The sequence below is a fragment of the Chiloscyllium plagiosum genome, unplaced genomic scaffold (assembly GCF_037043375.1).
Source record: "Chiloscyllium plagiosum isolate Xiang-an unplaced genomic scaffold, Cpla_swu_hap1 HiC_scaffold_2, whole genome shotgun sequence".
Taxonomy (NCBI): Eukaryota; Metazoa; Chordata; class Chondrichthyes; order Orectolobiformes; family Hemiscylliidae; genus Chiloscyllium; species Chiloscyllium plagiosum.
This window is the reverse complement of record NW_028270140.1, coordinates 109080268-109101633: the sequence shown is the minus strand read 5'-3', so window position 1 is coordinate 109101633 and position 21366 is coordinate 109080268. Positions and strand designations below refer to the sequence as shown.

At 40.8% G+C, this 21366-nt stretch overlaps 1 protein-coding gene across 8 annotated transcripts in view; it reads right to left on the bottom strand.

The window, feature by feature from the left end:
- Positions 1-21366, bottom strand: part of tmem161b (transmembrane protein 161B) — a 104016-nt gene that overhangs the window by 15218 nt on the left and 67432 nt on the right. For all 8 annotated transcript variants that reach the window (XM_043708692.2, XM_043708683.2, XM_087999558.1 and 5 more), the window contains 2 exons: positions 2758-2871; positions 1530-1704 (listed from right to left, as the gene is read on the bottom strand). In XM_043708692.2, coding sequence (XP_043564627.1) covers positions 1530-1704; positions 2758-2871 — 289 coding nt within the window. The remainder of the gene's footprint in view (positions 1-1529; positions 1705-2757; positions 2872-21366) is intronic.

Sequence of the window (21366 nt, the reverse complement as noted above, 5' to 3'; positions counted from 1 at the left end):
GCACCTTTCAGCTAGACATGCTGAGTGAATGATCTATACTGGCCTCCTTCAGATGTCATGAGGTTGAAAATTATGGCGGAGAACATAGTTGTAGTCAAAAGGAAGTTTCCTTGCCCATATTTGACCTGATAGCGGGCTTTGGAGTCAATGTTGAAGAGTCTCAAAGCAATACCCTCCTGACTATATACAACTATACTGCCACCTCAGTTGGGTCTGTTCTGCCAATGGGACAGGACATATGTAGGGATGGTGATGGTGTTGTCTGGGGCATGTACAAGGTATGATTCTGTGAGTATGACTATGTCAGCCTGATCCTTGATTAGTCGGAGTCACAGCTCTGCTAATTTTGGCACCTGTCCCCCAGATCTTAGTAAAGGTTAGCATTTTAGCTGTTGTAGCTTTTGCTGCCTTAGTCAATGCTAAGTGGTTCATTGGAGTTTATTTCATTTTTTTAAAAGAACTTTTTAAGTGGTTAATACAACTGTATGCCTTCATAGGCAATTTAAGGATCAACTATGTTGTTTTTGGTTTCCTTCTAGTGTTATGATCTCTGCACACTCCCTAACCACCAAGCTATGGCCTGTCCTCCATTCCCCGAACTAGAGTTGCAGCCTCATCTGTCTTGACGCATCCACTTGCTCTTCCCTTTCCTGTACTGAAGTTCGCATTTAAGATCCAATTTGATCCAAAGGTGGAACTCTGATATTGTGGAATTGTGAGCTTCGATGGTTCAATTCACATTCAAGGAGTTTTTAAAATGATCCTGCTTACTGTTTCTTTCTCCACAATGAGAGTAAGGGCTTGGGAGAAAAACAGCGAGACAACAGTAAGATTGCAAAAATCCTAGTACTTCTAAACTATTACGATTTTTACTTTCACAACATTGGAACTCCAACTTTAGATTGAAGCTGGATCTTAAATGAAATGCAAGTACAGGAGAGGGAAGCAGCAACAGTGTGAATCAGGGAGGAGGGTTGAGGCCATAGATCGGAGGTTGGGAGTGAGTGATGGTTTGCAACTCAGAGAAGCAGGTCACTAACCAAGATCACATGGACAATGTTAACATAAATCTTGTGACACTCAACAAAATTACAGGCCCATTGACCTACCAATGTTAAAACAACATTAAACAGAGCAACTTTAAACACAGGCTTGTTGTAGTGAAATTCTAATTGAATTTCCATCTATATTCCCCATGGGCCATACACAAGAAATATTGCTCATGGAAAGAGAAATATCTGCATTAACTGAATAAGTAGTCACTGGATTGGCTCATTACCTCAACTTGCTCCCTATACATTTAAACCAATTATACAACTGAATTAGCCACTTCTTGCCCTCCTGCAAATTTAACACTACCACATTTTCTACAATTCTTTTTCAAACGTTATGCCCAGGCTTCACTATTTGGAAATACTAACAGAGTCTTGTTTTTCTCTTTTACCCCCATACTATTCTTTTCTGCAGATTTTGAATCACTTTAATATTGAGTATTTGCACATTCCACATTTTTGGCCTCATTCACTTACCATTTTTTGTAGATCCTTAGTGCTGATTCGCCCTGCCTCCTTCTTCATCTGTTCTACACCCTTCTGCGCCAAGTTGAGGTATGCTTGTAAATGTTGCCGAATTAAGGCCAGTCGGAGAACACAAAGTAGGACAATAACCCACAGTCTTAACGAATCATATGCAGTCTCTGACATTCTGGAAGTAATTTAATAACATTGCTTCAAAAACAAAGGATTCAAGGAAATCCAAGAGTGAAACCTTTCAGAATAGATCAAATACTCTAGTTAATTTTAGAATTGGGCTTTCCTACAGTTCTCTGAAACCTACATAAGCAATATTTAAACTCATGTCTATACTGATTGCTGTTAGAAATAATTCTTCAAGAATTGAAGTTGTTAACTTGTGTCAATTGATTTATTTAATTGTTTTGACTGAAGTCTATTTCTAAAAATAGCAGGATCAAAATGACATCCTAGGCTTGATATAGTTCTACTCATTTAAAACTGCAGACTTTTAGTTTGTATTAAATATATGTTTAGTAATCATCTGTTAAAATTTTTAAAAAGTGTTTTAATTTACAAAGATTGACATGAAGAATTAATTTAATATCTGCAATCTCCCCCAAGTTCCCTCCACATCTTCCTCTACTTAATTGCAAACTGTAATCCACTTTAAAGTTTTACCTATATTCCATATATATTCAATAAATTATTTGCTTGCAACCTCCAAACACATGAAGCTAAATTTGCATCTATGCAAACCTTTTAGCTACACTTAAAATATAATGCTGGTTAATGAAAATTGAAACGACAAATGAGGAAATGTTTATCAGCACTGTAACCACTAAATTACAATAATTCATGGAGGTTGGATTCACTGTTTCCCCGTTTAAGTGAGAGGAAATTAAATAAGTCTTGTGTTTGTAACATGTAAATAATTACTGAAGTTCTCAGTATAATCAGCACATTGTTAACCAGCCTGACCTAGCTTAGCATAAATGCTCATACATCTTAAAATTTGAAAATGTCATAATTACAGAAGATTGAAATCATACTGATGTAAATGTTACATGGTAAATTCTTTTGGTTTCTCGATTGAATAGAAAATCTCAAAGCACATGAACTAGTAATGAAAGCTGTCCTATCCATCCCAATAAGTCAAAGTTTGGCAAACCCCAGCTCACATTATAAAATAAACAGAATGCAGTTTATTGTGCAAGTACAATTTTCATCAAATCAACATACTTACAAAGGAATACTTTCTTTACCGAGTGGTGGATTCATGATATAGTCTTTTGTAATAGGCTTCACCCAGAGGAGTACTATAATTAGTGGCGACAGGAAGTTTATATGGAACAAAGTCCTATAAGTCAGAAAACCCAAAAAGGTATATGGTTAAGTAGGAATGTTACTTTATGTCTAAATTAAGTCATGGAATGTAAACTTTGTTGGTGGTGTCAGCATTTATTGCCGATCCCTAGTTGCCTTTTAGAAAATGGTGAGCCACCGTTTTGAACTACTGCAGTCTATTTGGTGCACATATGTTCTCAAAGTTGTCAAAGTGGGAGTTCCAGGATCTTGACCCAATGATACTGAAAGAAAAATGATATATTTCCAAGTCAGGATGAAAAGTTGTTTGGAGGAGAAATTGCAGATGGCAGTGTCCCATTGCAATTGTTCTCCTTTTAGATAATCATGGTTACAGAATTATAAGGTGCTGCCTTAGGAGCCTTGGTGAATTGTTGTGGCACATCACATAGATGGTAGACACAGGTTCCTGCAGAAATGCCCTCAAGGCAGAGGTTAACAACTTCCAACGACCACAACCGACTCCCTTTGTAATAGGTTTGACTCCAACATCGGAAAGATTTCTCCAGATTCATATTTCCTAGGTGATAAGAATCAAGCGATTTGGCAGATATCCATAGAATCATACATTACAGAAGAACCTCATCAGCCCATCGAGTCTGTATCACCAAAACTACAAAATCTACAAACTGTCCCACTTTCTAGCACTAGGAACATAGCCTTGAATGTTATGACATTTCAAGTGCTTATCCAAGTACTTTTTAAAGGTTGTGAGATTACCTGTCTTAACTACCCTCCCAGGCAGTGCAGTCTAGAACCCCACTACCCTCTTGGTTAAAAAAAAACTTTTCTTTAAATCCCCTCTAAACCTCCTGTCTTCCACCTTTAAAAACATGCATCCTTGTCACTGACATTCAGCTGCTTTCTATCCACCTTGTCCTTATCCCCCGTAATCTGAAGCAGCACCCTACCCAATCTTCTAAGCCTCAAATAAACAATCTGAACTTATTGAGCGTCTCTTCATAGCTGAAGTACTCCAACACAGTCAACATTGTGGTGAATCTCCTCTGCAGCCCTTCCACAGAAATCACAGCCTTCCTATAGTATGGTGACCAGATCTGCACATGGTACTCCAGCTGTTGCATAACCAAAATTCTGCACAGCTCTAACAATGTATGCTTAGACTGCTCTTACAATCTATGCTGTGGTTCTGTTCGCCGAGCTGGAAGTTTTTGTTGCAAACGTTTCGTCCCCTGTCTAGGTGACATCCTCAGTGCTTGGGAGCCTCCTGTGAAGCGCTTCTGTGGTGTTTCCTCCGGCATTTATAGTGGCCTGTCCTGCCGCTTCCGGTTGTCAGTTTCAGCTGTCCGCTGTAGTGGCCGGTATATTGGGTCCAGGTCGATGTGTTTGTTGATGGAGTTTGTGGACGAGTGCCATGCTTCTAGAAATTCCCTGGCTGTTCTTTGTTTGGATTGCCCTATAATAGTAGTGTTGTCCCAGTCTAATTCATGTTGCTTGTCGTCTGCGTGTGTGGCTACTAGGGATAGCTGGTCGTGTCGTTTCGTGGCTAGTTGATGTTCGTGGATGCGGATCATTAGCTGTCTTCCTGTTTGTCCTATGTAGTGTTTTGTGCAGTCCTTGCATGGGATTTTGTACACTACATTAGTTTTGCTCATGCTGGGTATCGGCTCCTTCGTTCTGGTGAGTTGTTGTCTGAGTGTGGCTGTTGGTTTGTGTGCTGTTATGAGTCCTAGTGGTCGCAGTAGTCTGGCTGTCAGTTCAGAGATGTTCTTGATGTATGGTAGTGTGGCTAGTCCTTTGGGTTGCGGGATGTCCTCGTTCCGTTGTCTTTCCCTTAGGCATCTGTTGATGAAATTGCTAGGATATCCGTTTTTGGCGAATACCTTGTATAGGTGTTCCACTACATAGGACAAACAGGAAGATAGCTAACTTGTCAATTTGTACACAAGCACTCCAAGATCCCTTGGTTCCTCAAAGCTTACTAATGTCATTCAGTAAGTACTCCCTTGTCTCGTTACTTGTTCCAAAGTGCATTGCCTTACACTTACCAGGGTAAAGATTCATCCTCCACTGATCCGCCCATGTGACCATTTCATTTATATCCTCCTGTAACCTAAAAACCTCTTCCACACTATTAACCACCCAGCCAATTTGTGTCATCCACAAACTTAGTTATTATGCCATCCACATTCTCATCTACATTATTTCTATATATAGAAATCCCTGTGGTATAACACTGGACACCAGCCTCCAGTCATAAACAGCCTTTTACCACCACCTTCTGTCTCCTACCACTAAGCCAATTTTGGATCCAACTTGGCAAGTTAACCTGGAACCTAAGTGCGTTCATTTACTTAGCAGTCTTCCATGTCGGACTATGTTAAAGACCTTGCTGAAATCCATATAAGCTACATCAAACTTCACAACTCTCATCTACAAATCTGGTCACCTCCTTGAAAAATTTGACAAAATTTGTTGGGCATGACCTTCCCTGACAAAGTTATGCTAACTACATCTGATCAAATCTTACCTCTCTAAATGGAGATTACTTCTCTCCTTCAAAATTTTCTTCAATAGTTTCTCTACCACTGATGAGAAATTCACTGATCTGTAAAACCATGGGCTATCTCTACCACCCTTCTTGAAAAGTGGAACCATATTATCTGTTCTCTAGTCCTCTGGCCAGACAGGCATTAAAAATTGGGTCAGAGCCCTGGTGATTTCATTCCTCATTTTGCAAAGCACTCTGGGGTACAAATCACCCACATCTGGGGATTCATCCATTTGTAAGACCACCAGAACTTCTAATATCTTCTCACCCACATATCTTCTCAAGCACCACATCACCCATCTTTCTGAATTTGGATCTATATCGTCCTTCTCCCAATTGAAGACAAACGTGATTGTACACTCCAGTAATGTCTTGAGAGTCCACACACAGATTTCCCCCTCGGTCCCTAATGAACCCTACTCTTTCCTAAAGTATTCTCTTCCTCACGGAATGTCTTGGGATTCACCCTAATCTTACACACCAGTGCTTTTTCATTCCCCGTTTTTGCTCTCCTAATTGTTTTCATAAAGACCACACACACATTCTACACTCCACATGGGCCTCTGCTGATTTGCTTGTTTTGTATCTGTTATCTGGACAGCACGATGGCACAGTGGTTAGCACTGCTGCCTCACAGCGCCAGAGACCCGGGTTCAATTCCTGCCTCAGGCGACTGACTGTGTGGGGTTTGCACATTCTCCCCGTGTCTGCGTGGGTTTCCTCCGGGTGCTCCGGTTTCCTCCCACAGTCCAAAGATGTGCCGGTCAGGTGAATTGGCCATGCTAAATTGCCCGTAGTGTTAGGTAAGGGGTAAATGTAGGGGTATGGGTGGGTTGCGCTTCGGCGGGTCGGTGTGGACTTGTTGGGCCGAAGGGCCTGTTTCCACACTGTAATGTAATCTAATCTAATCTAATCTAATCTAATCTATACACTTCTCTTTTCCTTTTCATTCACTGGACATCCAGCACACTCTGAGCTTGTTGTGCTCTTCCTAATTCCTTTTGAAGGCCTCCCTCTACAAATCCTGCCTTATTTTAATAGAAGATAGAACGTAGAATATTATAGCACAGTAGAGGCCCCTCAGCACTCTATATTGTGCCGAACTGGGAAACCAATCTGAAGCCCATATATTTCACACTACTCCATGATCATCTATATGCTTATCCAATGACCAGTTAAATACCCTTAAAGCTGGCGAGTCTACTACTGTTGCAGGCAGGACATTCCACGCCCTTACTACTTTCTGAGCAAAGAACTTACCTCCGACATCTGTCCTATATCTATCACCCCTCAATTTAAAGCTATGGTCCCTTATGCAAGCCATCACCATCCGAGGAAAAAGGTTCTCACTGTCCACCCTATCTAATCCTCCGATCATCTTTTATGTCTCTATTAAGTCACCTCTCATCCTTCTCTCTAACAAAAACAGTCTCAAGTCCCTCAGCCTTTTCTCGTAGGACCTTCCCTCCATACCAAACAACATCCTGCTAAAACTCCTGTGCACCCTTTCCAAAGTTTCCACATTCTTCCTATAATGTGGCTACCAGAACCCTATGCAGTACTCAGAGTGCGGCCAAACCGCAGGTTTGTACAGCTGCAACATGACCTCATGGCTCCAAAACCCTCAATCCCTCTACCAATAAAAGCTAACACACCGTACGCCTTCTCAACAATCCTATCAACCTGGGTGCCAACTGTCAGAGATCTACGCACACAGACACCAATATCTCTTTGCTCACCCACACCACCCGTTAAGATTAATAGCCTGCATCTCAGCATTCTCCTCGACAACACTGTCTTTTTCCTGTGTGAATACTGACAAAATATACTAATTTAGTACCTCTCCTACCTCCTCAGACTCCACGCACAACTTCCCACTATTGTCCCTGACTGGCCCTAATCTTTCTCTCATCATTCTTTTATTCCTGACACACCTATAGAAAGCTTTAGGGTTTTCCTTAATCCTACCTGCCAAAGACTTCTCATGTCCCCTCCTGGCTCTTAGCTCTCTCTTTTCAGTACTTCCTAGTTAACTCTCAAGCATCCTAACTGAGCCTTCACATCTCATCTTTACATAAGCCTCCATCTTCTTCTTGACAAGAGATTCAGCGTCCTTAGTAAACCATGGTTCCCTCACTCGACCACTTCCTCCCTGTCTGACAGGTACATACTTGTCAAGGACACACAGTAGCTGTTCCTTGAACAAGCTCTACCTTTCAATTGTGCCCAACCCCTGCACTTTCCTTACACAGCCTTTGCATCCTAATTTTTGCCTAATCGCATCATAATTGCTTTTCCCCCAGCTATAACTCTTGCCCGGTGGTATATATCTACCATCACTAAAGTAAATGTAACCGAATAGTGGTCACTGTCACTGAAGTGCTCACCTGCCTCCAAATCTAACACCTGGCCGGGTTCATTACCCAGTACCAAATCCAATGTGTCCTCACTTCTTGTTGGCCTGTCTACATACTGTGTCAGGAAACCCACTTGCATACACTGGACAAAAACTGACCCATCTAAAGAACTCAAACTATAGCGTTTCCAGTCAATATTTGGCAAGTTATAGTGCCCCATAACAACTACCCTGTTACTCTCGCTCCTATCCAGAATCACCTTTGCAATCGTTTCCTCTACATCTCTGGAACTTTTCAGATGCCTAAAGAAAGTTCTCAACAGGGTGACTTCTCCTTTCCTGTTTCTAACCTCACCGCGTACTACCTCAGTAGAAGAGTCCTCATCAAATGTCCTTTCTGTCACTGTAATACTGTCCTTGACTAACAATGCCACACTTCCCCCTCTTTTAATACCTTCCCTGTTGTCAGTGAAACATCTAAACCCTGGAACCAGCAACAACCATTCCTGTCCCTGCTCTATCCAGGTCTCTGAAATGGTCACAACATCGAAGTCCCAGATACAAACACACGCTGCAAGTTTGGATGCTCCTGGCATTGAAACAGACACACTTCAAGCCATCTTCCTGCCTGCCGGTAGACTCTTGCGACCTTGAAACCTCATTTATGACCTTGTTACTCTCAACCTCCTGCACACTGGAGCTACAACTGAAGTTCCCACCCCCCCGCTAAATTAGTTTAAACCTTCCCAAAGAGCATTAGCACATCTGCACCCCCACACCCCCCCCACCAAGGTATTGGTACCCCTTTGTGTAGACCATCCCATTTGTAGTAGTATCACTTACCCCAGAATGAGTCCATTTACCCAGGTATCTGAATTCCTCCCGTCTACACTATCCCGGTAGCCACGTGTTCAACTGCTCCTCATCCCCATTCCTCACCTTGCTAGCGTGTGGCACATATTTAATGAAATCTGTCTCCCCTTCCAGTGCAAAAGCCATTTTTACAGACCACCCTTTTTTCTTTTTCCATAATAAAATTAAAACTTAGGGTGCTGTAGTTGCTATCACTAAAATACTTCCAGGAGTTTGTGGGTAAAATTGAGGACACTGTACAGAGGTTCATCCTCAAAAAGAGAAAGATTATCCGGGGACGGATTAGACAGCCATGGCTGACAAAGGAAGTCAGGAAATCTATCAAAGAAAAAGAGAGAGCCTATAAAGTGGGCGGCACGGTGGCACAGTGGTTAGCACTGCTGCCTCACAGCGCCTGAGACCCGGTTCAATTCCCACCTCAGGCGACTGACTGTGTGGAGTTTACACGTTCTCCCCGTGTCTGCGTGGGTTTCCTCCGGGTGCTCCGGTTTCCTCCCACAGTCCAAAGATGTGCAGGTCAGGTGAATTGGCCATGCTAAATTGCCCGTAGTGTTAGGTAAGGGGTAAATGTATGGTAAATGTAGGGGTATGGGTGGGTTGCGCTTCGGCGGGTCGGTGTGGGCTTGTTGGGCTGAAGGGCCTGTTTCCACACTGTAATGTAATGTAATGTAATCTAATCTAATCTAAAAAAAGTGGCCAAGAGCACTGGGAAATCAGAAGATGGGGAAGGCTACAAAAACAAACATAGGATAACGAAGAGAGAAATAAGGAAGGAGAGGATCAAATATGAAGGTAGGCTAGCCAGTAATATTAGAAATGATAGTAAAAGTTTCTTTCAATACATAAGAAACAAACGACAGGCAAGAGTAGACATTGGGCCACTTCAAACTGATGCTGGAAGCCTAGTGATGGGAGATAAGGAAATGGCTGGGGAACTTAATAAGTACTTTGCATCAGTCTTCACAGTGGAAGACATGAGTAATATCCCAACAATTAAAGGGAGTCAGGGGGCTGAGTTGAGTATGGTTGCCATTACAAAAGAGAAAGTGCTAGAAAAGCTAAAAGGTCTTAAAATTGATAAATCTCCGGGCCCTGATGGGTTACATCCTAGAGTTCTGAGGGAGGTGGCTGAGGAAATAGCGGAGACATTGGTTGAGATCTTTCAAAAGTCACTGGAGTCGGGGAAAGTCCCGGATGATTGGAAGATCGCTGTTGTAACCCCTTGTTCAAGAAAGGATCAAGGCAAAAGATGGAAAATTATAGGCCAATTAGCCTAACCTCGGTTGTTGGTAAAATTCTAGAATCCATCATTAAGGATGAGGTTTCTAAATTCTTGGAAGAGCAGGGTCGGATTAGAACAAGTCAATGTGGATTTAGTAAGGGGAGGTCGTGCCTGACAAACCTGTTGGAGTTCTTTGAAGAGGTGACAAGTAGGTTAGACCAGGGAAACCCAGTGGATGTGGTCTACCTAGACTTCCAAAAGGCCTTTGATAAGGTGCCACACGGGAGGCTGCTGAGCAAGGTGAGGGCCCATGGTGTTCGAGGTGAGCTACTGGTATGGATTAAGGATTGGCTGTCTGACAGAAGGCAGAGAGTTGGGATAAAAGGTTCTTTTCCAGAATGGCAGCCGGTGACAAGCGGTGTCCCGCAGGGTTCAGTGTTGGGGCCGCAGCTGTTCACATTATATATTAATGATTTGGATGAAGGTACTGGGGGCATTCTAGTGAAGTTTGCCGATGATACAAAGTTAGGTGGACAGGCAGGTAGTACTGAGGAAGTGGGGAGGCTGCAGAAGGATCTAGACAGTTTGGAGGAGTGGTCCAGGAAATGGCTGATGGAATTCAATGTAAGCAAATGCGAGGTCTTGCACTTTGGAAAAAAGAATAGAAGCATGAATTATTTTCTAAACGGTGAGAAAATTCGTAAAGCCAAAGTACAGAGGGATGTGGGAGTGCTAGTCGAGGATTCTCTAAAGGTAAACATGCAGGTTGAGTCCGTGATTAAGAAAGCGAATGCACTGTTGTCAATTATCTCAAGAGGGTTGGAATATAAAAGCACTGTTGTGCTACTGAGACTTTATAAAGCTCAGGTTAGGCCCCATTTGGAGTACTGTGTCCAGTTTTGGTCCCCACACCTCAGGAAGGACATACTGGCACTGGAGCGTGTCCAGCGGAGATTCACACGGATGATCTCTGGAATGGTAGGTCTAACATATGAGGAATGGCTGAAAATCCTGGGATTGTATTCATTGGCATTTAGAAAATTAAGGGGAGATCTAATAGAAACTTACAAGATAATACATGGCTTAGAGAGGGTGGACGCTAGGAAATTGTTTCCGTTAGGCGAGGAGACTAGGACCCGTGGACACAGCCTTAGAATGAGAGGGGGTAAATTCAGAACAGAAATGCGGAGACATTTCTTCAGCCAGAGAGTGGTGGGCCTGTGGAATTCATTGCCACAGAGTGCAGTGGAGGCTGGGACGCTAAATGTCTTCAAGGCAAAAATTGATAAATTCTTGATGTCACAAGGAATTAAGGGCTACGGGGAGAATGCGGGTAAGTGGAGTTGAAATGCTCATCAGCCATGATTGAATGGCGGAGTGGACTCGATGGGCCGAATGGCCTTACTTCCGCTCCTACGTCTTATGGTCTTAACTGCCACTTTGTACACCTGTTCAGCTTCATTGCCCAGATTTAGGTTCAGAACTGCACCATCTCTTATACAGCTACTTACATTTTGACGTAAAAAGCTCTCCTGAATACATTTCTAAACCCTTTAAACTATGATTATCCCAATTAATCGTAAAGTTGAAATACCCTACTACAATGAAATGACTACATGATCTAATCTTCAATTAACTGTTGTATAGAAACCCATAATATACACTTCAGAGTCACTGTTTATTTGTTGTACTCGCAGAATCTTATTTGATGACCATTAAAATAGATCTTCCCTTTTTATTGCAGTAACTGACTTCTTAATTAATAATGCGACACCACCATCTCTTTTACACAATCCGCTGTCCTGTCTGAAACCCTTAGACCCTATAATGTGGAGTTGCCAATCCAGCTCCTCCTTCAACCACATCTTTATGATGGCAACAACATTCCAATTCTACATGCAAATCTACACTCCAAAGCCTGGAGCTCAGGTTTCTGCAATTTGGGAGCAGACATGGTCATCTATCACCCTGGTAGAATCCATGACTTCCCAAAATGACAGGTCACACATTCCACTCGGCTGCTGTTGCCTACTATGATTTGAACTTGAACTTACCAGGTAACTTTTCTAATTATTTAATCTAAAAGACAGTCCCCTTACCATTTGTCTCCTTTTTTTTTACTCTTTGACTGTTATTTATCCCTGGTACTTTTCAGTTAACCCCTCAGTAATTTTACACTTCTTAAAAATAACTAACTGTTATTTCGGTTAGCAGCAAAGAGTTGTTCCTTACCAGCCAATGAGCTCAGCACTTTCAGTGATGTCATTCCAATCTTTTTTCCTGAGTTTCAATTGCATGCAGCTGAGCGAATGAAATGGGTGTATCGCAGTTAAGTGGCTTCACAACTCCTGAATTCTGAGCTCCTTTTCTAGAAAGTCTGGCTCTCCCCAATAAGTAATTTTGTACTGCTGTTGAATTGTGATTGATAAATAATTTTCTTGGACTTATAACTAATAATGCTTTAAGAATCAGATTCTAGGTTATAGAGTGATTTTAATAAATTATGTATTTGTAGGTCAGTCATCTCAACTTTAGGATATTTCTGCAGGAATTCCTCAGGGAAGTATTAGCACAACTTCTTTAGCTGCTTCACCAATAGCTTCCCCTCTATTAGCAGGTCAGAAACAGTGAAGTTAATTGTGCAATTATCCACGGTCAATACTACTTGTGCTTTCACAGATACTTAAGCCGTCCTTATTCAACTTCTGCAAGACTTAGACAATATCACATTTGTACCACACAAATGCCAGGAAGTGACCATATTCAAGAAGAGACAATCCAACAACAATCCTATGATCATCTCCTGACATGTCAAACCTATCCCATCTAAAAGGCACACGTCAGGAATGAGATGGAATACTCCCCATTTGCCTATAGTGAGTTCAGCTCCAAAAATCACTGAAGTAGCTCAACACCATTCATATCAGTCCAGATTGTCTGTTCGACACAATACCCACACTTCCTCCAACACTCACATTCAGTAGCTGCAGTGTATTTTGAAAACTTGCACTAATTCATAGATGCTCTTTAGATAGCATCCTCTAAACCCAGTTCCACAACCATCCAGAAAGATGGAATGCTGCAGCACACAACAATAACTATCACCTGCTAATTCCCCTCCAATCTGCCACCAAATATATCCGTGTTCCTTCATAATTGCTGGGTCAAAATCTTGGAATGTATGTGGGTCCATCTGCATAAAATTGATTGCAGCAGATCAAGAAGGCAGCTCACCACCAACTTCGAGGGCAATTGGAAATGTGCAATAAATACTGGCCCAGGCAGAGACATCCACATCACATGAATGAGATAAAACAAAATTTTAATTATTACATTATTGTAAGCTTATACATGAAAAACTGCATTTGTGCCTTTAAAAATATATTTGTACCTCTCTTACCATGAAGTTAGAAGCCAAGGGGTTTGGAACTGACTTTTCACATGAGCACATGTTCCAAACTGTCATTAAAGAATAGCATTGTGGTCCTGTCATCATCTTTCAAGTGAAATACTAAACTGAGGCCACACCCATCATCTAAGGGACACGTAAAAATATAATAGGGGTGAGAGTAGTTCGGAGTAGAGAAATTCTCCCAATGCTCTGGCCTCAACTGATAATATTAAAGCAGATGATGCTATCAGTTGTCTCACGGTCACATGTGGAACCAAGCTGTGTGTAAATTGCTTCAAAACTAATTAATTGAATGTGAAGCTTCTTGGACAGATTAGAGACATGAGAACCACAATATAGCTGTATGTTCTTTTTCCCCTATGACTTTTGTCTATGCACAGGTATGGGCATGATACAGCATCGAAGGAAGTCACCCGATTTATTGCCCATAAGTCAGCTCCTTAAAAGACTTACCTACTTAATCGCATTCCTTCCAGCTCTATCCCCGTGGTCACACAGGTTTCTCCTTTCCAAGTTAATCGCAATTGCTCCACCTTTCCTTCAGCTGCCTAGGTAGCCTTTCCTTCAGCTGCCTAAGCTCCCTATGACGACAATAAATGTCGCAGATCCCACTTTTAAATGATATTTCAGATTCTACCTTAACTTCAATTATGTGCCCCAAAGTTTATTTTGTTGCCTCAAAGATGATTTAAAAAATTAAAAGACCATGACTACATTCACTTCCTACTTTGCTATCTGCGTGAATTCTTCAGTATGACTGTTTAAAAAAAGCTAAGTAGCCATATTTTATGATTGTTAGAATCTTGAGATCATCATTTATTAGCGCCAGATTGAAATTAAAATTAGGAACATGGATATCATACTCCATTGATTCCTTGCAGACAGCTTTCCTTGAGGTCAGTACCATCATTGCCAGTTCACCATTACAACAAAGCTTGGACCGATATATTTGAAGGTAGATTAGGACAAGATTAGATTAGATTAGATTCCCTACAGTATGGAAACAGACCCTTCGGCCTAACAAGTCCACACCGACTCTCTGAGAGTAACCCACCCAGATCCATTCCCCAACCCTATATTTACCCCTGACTAACGCATCTAACACTATGGGCAATTTAGCATAGCCAATTCACCTGACCTGCACATCTTTGGATTATGGGAGGAAACCCACACAGACATGAGGAGAATGTCCAAACTCCACACAGACAAGTGCCAGAGATGGGACTCGAACCCGGGTCCCTGGCACTGTGAGGCAGCAGTACTAACCACTGAGCCACCATGCCGCCCAAGATTGAGGGTTGTGTTAAAATAGGGAAGGTTTCTAGAAAATACTCAGATTCTTTCCCTCAATTAGCATGTTTCAGCATCAGTAAGATAAAAAGCAGTATTGAATTGGATGCTGGATAGCAAATCAAGACAGCTGAACAAATGAGAAAGCAACAGAGCACTTAGGAAAAGATGCACCAAACCTAATCAGTAATATATTCAAATTTGATGTCAAATATGCAATGATCTAATCTAAGTGGAAGAGTAGTTAATTCAATTTTTAAAAATCTATACAAGTATGTGAGGAATTAGCAAAATTCTATAACATACATTACATCCTTTTCAAGAAAAGAGCAAATGAAAAATCAGCCAGAAAACTAGTAGGCTCTTGCTTACATTGCAGGTAAGTTCCTCAATTCCAGAATACAGTCCATCAGGGACAGGTAATAGATTTATAAGCAGCAGGTTATGTTTAACTAATTAATTATTTAGAACAAAAATCATTTCTCCCCCTCTGGCTCCATGAAGAATTATGGATTGTTTTTCTTCACGTTCTCTTTGCCGTCTGTCTCGAAGATCGCATAGCTCTGGGGCAAGGAGGAGAATTCCAGTTCTGCATTTTGCTCCCTCACTTCCCCCTGTCCAAAACTGGAAGCACACCTGTCATCAACCACCTTTTTGGAGTACTCTCCTTAAAAATGTTCTAAAAAACTCTTTCTAATCAACCTGTTCGCTTCCCTCCAGGCTTCAAAGACTACTTAAAAAGCTCTCACTTTGAATTCTGTAATAATACTTCTACTGCTCTCAGTCAAATGCCTCGAAATACTGTATTGTCTAAGTTAATCGGAATGTGTAACTCCAAGTGGTAGCTCTTTTCAGATTATATCACATACCTTTTCACATGTTCAATTTTTGTTTTGTAATTCATGTTGCAAACCCTCACATTACAAGAAGAGTTTCTTTACTTTTAGAAATTATTCCGAATACTCATTTTCCACAGTACCTAGCGTTCATTGTTGGGAATATTTACAATACCACACAACTGACTCTTACTGTGAATGGATGTGAAAAGTTAATGGATGGAAAGTTTTTATTTGCTGTATTACAAACCATTTCAATGCAGCTTTTAGAGGAAATCATAATAACCTTATATTTTAGTACAATTATCACTACACCATTTCATACTTCACTAGATGCATTTTACGATTTGACTTGTTTCTCTAAATACACACACTTCTAAATTTTTAAGTTAAATACATTATCTTGTTTGTTTGTGTCCAATATTATCATATCTTGATTTTTCAAAATTTTTAGTGCTGCTTTAATCTCTTCTAACATTTTTCAGCATGCTGGTATTAACACTATTCATCACTAGGAATTCATTTGTATTTTAGGTCCTTTAGGCACATCTACAACTTCCATCGCATGAATATCTTGGGGGGGTTAAGATAACTGTAATGCCACTAGACTAGTAACCCAGATAACCAGCCTTGGGACATGGGTTCAAATACCAACATTTTCCCTGGAATGCTGGAAACTGAGGGGTGACCTTATAGAGGGTTATAAAATCATGAGGGGCATGGATAGAGTAAATAGGCAAGGCCTTTTCCCCAGGATAGGGGAGCCCAAAACTAGAAGTCATAAGGTGAGAGAGGAAGAAGTTAAAATGGATCTAAGGGGCAACTTTTTCACACAGAGGAATGTGTTACCAGAGTATGTCGTGGAGGCTGGTTTAATTACAACATTTAAAAGGCACCTGGATGGATGTATGAATAAGAAGGGTTTAAAGGGATATGGGCCAAATGCTGGCAAATGGGACTAGGTTACTTTAGAATATTTGGTCAGCATGGATGAGTTGGACCGAAGGGTATACTTTGGTGCTGTACATCTCCCTGACTCCAATTCCTAGAGTTTGGGCTTGTACATTTTGGAATTTAGAAGTGTAAAGAGCAGGCCTAAAATGAAGCATAAGATCTCTAAGGGGGCTTGACGGGGTAGATGTGGAGAGGTTGTTTCACTTTGTGAGGGAGCCTAGGACCAGAGGTAAGGGATCATCCATTTAAAAGAGAAAAGGTGTAATTTTTTGTGCGGACAATGAAACTGTGGAATTCTTTACTGCAGAGAGCAGTTGAAACTAAATCATTTTGTGTACTCAAAATAGAAATAGACAGACAGATTTTTAAATCAGTAATGGAATCCAGGGTTCTGTTAAAAAGCCAGAAATGTGGAGTTAAGAATTATCAAATTGACCATGACAACATTGAATAGTGAAGGAGACTGAATGGGCTTCTTCTGTTCTTACTTTTTGTAGTGTGCTTACCCTCTCCTCAAGAAAATCCTTACATACCCAGAATCAACAAAGTGAACTTTTTCTGGACTGTCTCTAATTCCAGTATAGCTTTCGTTAGAGAAGGGGATCCAGAACTGTTCACAGTATTCCAGGTGTGCCCTCCATAACTTAGCAAAATCTCCCTTTTGTTATACTCTCTTCCCTTTGAAATAAAGACCGACAGTCCATTCGCTTTTGCTACTGCCTGATAAACTTGAATCCTGATTTTTTTATGAAACATACACAAAGGCCTCCAAAATCACCATACTGCAGCTGTCTTTCTCCATTTAAATAATATTCAGCTCTCTATTCTTCCTATCAAAGTGTATAACTTCACATTTTCCCACATGGTATTCGAACTGCCAAGTTTTTGCCTGCTCACTCAACCAGTATACACACAGTCATCATCTTCACTTGCCTTCCCATCTACTATTGTATAATCTGGAAATTTGGTGATTCATTTTGCATATCCAACTCATTAATATAGATTGTAAATAAATGTGGCCTGATCCCTATGGCACTCCAGTTGTTACATGTTGTCACCCTGATATTGCACCTTTTATCTCTGTCTTATATTGGTTAGTCAATCCTTTATAAATGTGTGACCTCCAAAATCATGGGTTCTTCTCTTAGATAGTCTCATGTACAGTACCTTACCAAATGCTTTTTGAAAAAATAAATATATTGTTTCTATAGTTACCCTTTATCTATTGTTCTTTTTACAAACTTGTAATAAATTTGTTAGCCATGATTTCCCTTTCATGAAGCTTGGATGTAGCATATACAGAGGAACCCCGATTATCTGAATATTAGTTTATCCGGCAAGAACGCAAAGTCCCGATGCTCGGCTAAACTATGTTATCCGGCTTTCGATTATCTGGAATTCGATTAACCGAGAAAAAAAGTGCCCAGCCGTGTCCTTTGGAATAAGTGAGGTTCATCTGTATTTCTAAATACTCTGCAATTACATACTTCATAATAGATTAACATTTTGCAAATGACAGATGTTAAACTAACAAGACATACAGTAATTTGTGTCTCCCTCCCTCTGTCTTTGAATCAAGGTGTTACATTGGTGTTTCCAATCCTCCAGGTCTCTTCCAGAAACTAAAGATTCTTTGAAGATTACTGATGTATCGATTATCTCTGTATCTACTTCTTTTAAATACCTAGAACATAATCCATCAAGTCAGGGGGAATTATTCAGTTTAACCCCACTGGTTTCCCTTGAACATTAATGATGACTTTAAAACATTGTGTTTATTTTATTCTCCACCTTTAGCCCCTTGATGCAGTATTTGTGGCATGCTTTTCATATCTTCTTCCTTAAAGACTGATGGAAAGCATTTATCAAGTCCTCTATAAATTCCTGCAATCCTATTATTATTTCCCCAGTCTTGTTCTCTAAGAGCCCATGTTCAATTTGGCCTCATTCTTCCTTGTTTTTTTCAAAAGAAGCTTTTACTGTCTGTTTTTATATTACATGCTAGTTTGCCCTCAACGTTAATTTTCTCCTTCTCTAAAACTTTTTAGCTTATCTTTAGATTATTTTAAAACGTTCCCAATCTTCTTGTTTATCACTAATTTTTGTGATATTGTACACTCTTCCTTTCAATTTGATACTATCCTTAACTTCCTTGGTTAACCATGGTTAATTTATTGCACATCCTAAAATCCTTCTTCCTCATTCCAAAATATCTTTGCTAAGAGAGCCACAAACTATTTTCTTAAACATTATCATTATTCCTCATCATCTTTTCCATTAAAACTCCTTTTCCAGTCAACCCAGTTCTCATCCCTACGTAATTACTCTTATTTAATTTTAGTACAGTTGTTTCAGATCCAAGCTTCTCATTCTCAGACTGAATCAGTGGTATCAATTGTGATAAAACTACCATCTGCTTCACTGATGTCATTTCGTAGAAGACAATCTGCAGTCCTAACCTAGTCTGACACATGTGACCCCAGACACACAGCGTTAGCTAACCAATCATTTATACATGTTAATATGTTAACTTCTACATCGTGGGCTCTTCTCTTGTATAGTACCCTTTGATGCAGCACTTAATTAAATGTATTTTGGAAATTGAATATTCCACAAACTCAGATTTCCCCTTTATCTATCTTACTCACTACTTTCTCAAAACAATCTCTAATAAACACAATTTTCCTTTCGAGAAAGCCATGTTTACTCTACCAGATTACGTTATAATCTTCTGAGTATCCTACTACAATTTCCTTATGGAGGCTGAATAACTTAAAATAGCAAGAGAGAAGATTTTTGAATATTGTAGGGTTGACGGCTGAGAGAACGGCCAATGAAAGAGGAGTTGAGTCCTGGAGTAAAATCACCAATGATCTTACAGAATGTGAAGATAGGCTTAAGAGGTGGCATGACAACTACTTCTGTTTCTTTGTCTTACGTTCTTTATAATGGATTTGCACAATCTTGTATCATATTTAGATCAGCCACGATCCATCTGATGGCAGAGCATATTTGATAGTCCAGATAGCCTATTCCTCCTTCAATTTCTTAATGATCACATACATGGTTGTATTCCTACACTCATCCAAAAGGTGGCTATTCTTTCCCCCGCTTCTGCTTTCTCGACTTTGTCCAACAGATATAAATTATATAGTTATCAACAGGAGACTAACAGCAACATCCAAGGCTTGTACTGATTTCTGTGGAGTTGACTGGGGAGGAAACACTTCATGTAATATAAGACGTAGTTAAACTCTGACGTCAAGACCTAAACTTTCATAAGCAAAGGAGCAGAAAATGCATAACTCTGGAACACTATGCAACCCAAAAATCAAAAACAAAAATATTGTCAAGTCAAGGTACCCAAATGAAGAGTAAATGACATAATTATTATGGATTAGAATCTAGAAGTGCAGGATACATGGCAGAAATTGTACCCTGAGGAAGTAATGGAATGTCATTCACTCAGGAGAAGACACTGCAAAGGCAAAAAGCTGTGGAAACTGGAGAACAAGGTAGATAAAATGCAAGGTAGCTAATCTGATTCAGTGTGAAACAGTATATACCAAACTGGTAGCAACTTTGACTAAAAACAACATAATATTAAAAAGTAATTTAAATACTTATATGAAGAATCAATTCCACAGTGATTTGGTTTTTACCTGGCTGGGGGGGGGGGGGGGGGGGGGGGAATCCCAAAAACACAGCTTGTAAGAGTGGTAGAGACAAAAACCGTCATAATATTTAAGAAACATTTAGATGGACACTAGTGATACCAAGGCTTACAAGGATATGGACCGAGTGCTGGAAAATGGGAATAGAATTGGTAGGTCTTTGACTGTCACAAAGTTGATGGGCCACAGGGCCTGCCTCTGTGTTTGTAAACTTCTGACTCTATGACTTATGATAAATGCATTCTCCATAAATTGTTCCCAATTAAAATGGGCATTATCCAGCAACAATCACTAGTTCCAGATTATACGTGGTACAACAGTAAAGACTATGTTTAAATGCCTCTTATTACCAATCCTTTACAGTTTCACCCTTACCAGGAGGCATTATATATTTTTCACAAAAGTCAGAGGGTTGCCACAGTGTACAGTAAATACAAATGGAAAAGTGACAGAATATTTATTCACACATGGTCCTTCACAACCTGGGAACATCCTAAAGCACCTAACCTGTACCTAGGCATTGTTGAAGATGTCTTGTTGAATCTATTGTTCATGGTATGGGGCAGTTCTGGTAAGGTCAACATTAATTACACACTAATAAGGTGGTAGTGAAACTTTGCGTTTCATGCAATGAGGGTATATACACAGGCCGTTGTGACATTGACTGCCTCAACCTGTCCACCCCGCTCACATGCTCCAATTTCTCACCCTCTCAATGCGCAGCATCCATTCCTTTGGCTCCAAACCCAACCTCACCATCAAACCAGAGGACAAGGAGGGTTCACTGGCAGAATGAAGCACCGACCTCTACCGCACCAAAGCCAGATGCCAACTCATTATCAACTCCTCCTACCACACCCTCGACTACGACCCCACCTCTCATCATCAAGCAATCATCTCCCAAATTGTCAACATCCTCTTCGCCTCGGGGATCTCCCATCCACAGTCTCCAACCTCAGTTTCCCAACCTCTGTACCGCCCATGTCTACCTCTCACTCAAAATTCAAACCTGACTGCCACGGTTGACCAAATGTCTCATGACTTCCCTTTCCATCAAACTCATCTTCTAATATCTCAACTCCGTCCTGTCCCTCTTAGTCCACAAATGCCCCAGAAACGTCTAGGACACCATCCATGCCCTCCACCTCCTCCATGACTTTCGATTCCCCAACCCCCAACACGTCATCTTCCCCACGGACATCCAGTCCCTACACTTTTCCATACCGCATGAAGGAGGCCTAAAAGCCCTCAGTTTCTTCCTCTCCCACCGATCCAACCAATCGCTCTCCACCAACATTTCCATTCAATTGGAGGAATGAGACAGCTCTACCTACTCCACCGACTGGTCCTCTCCCTCGACA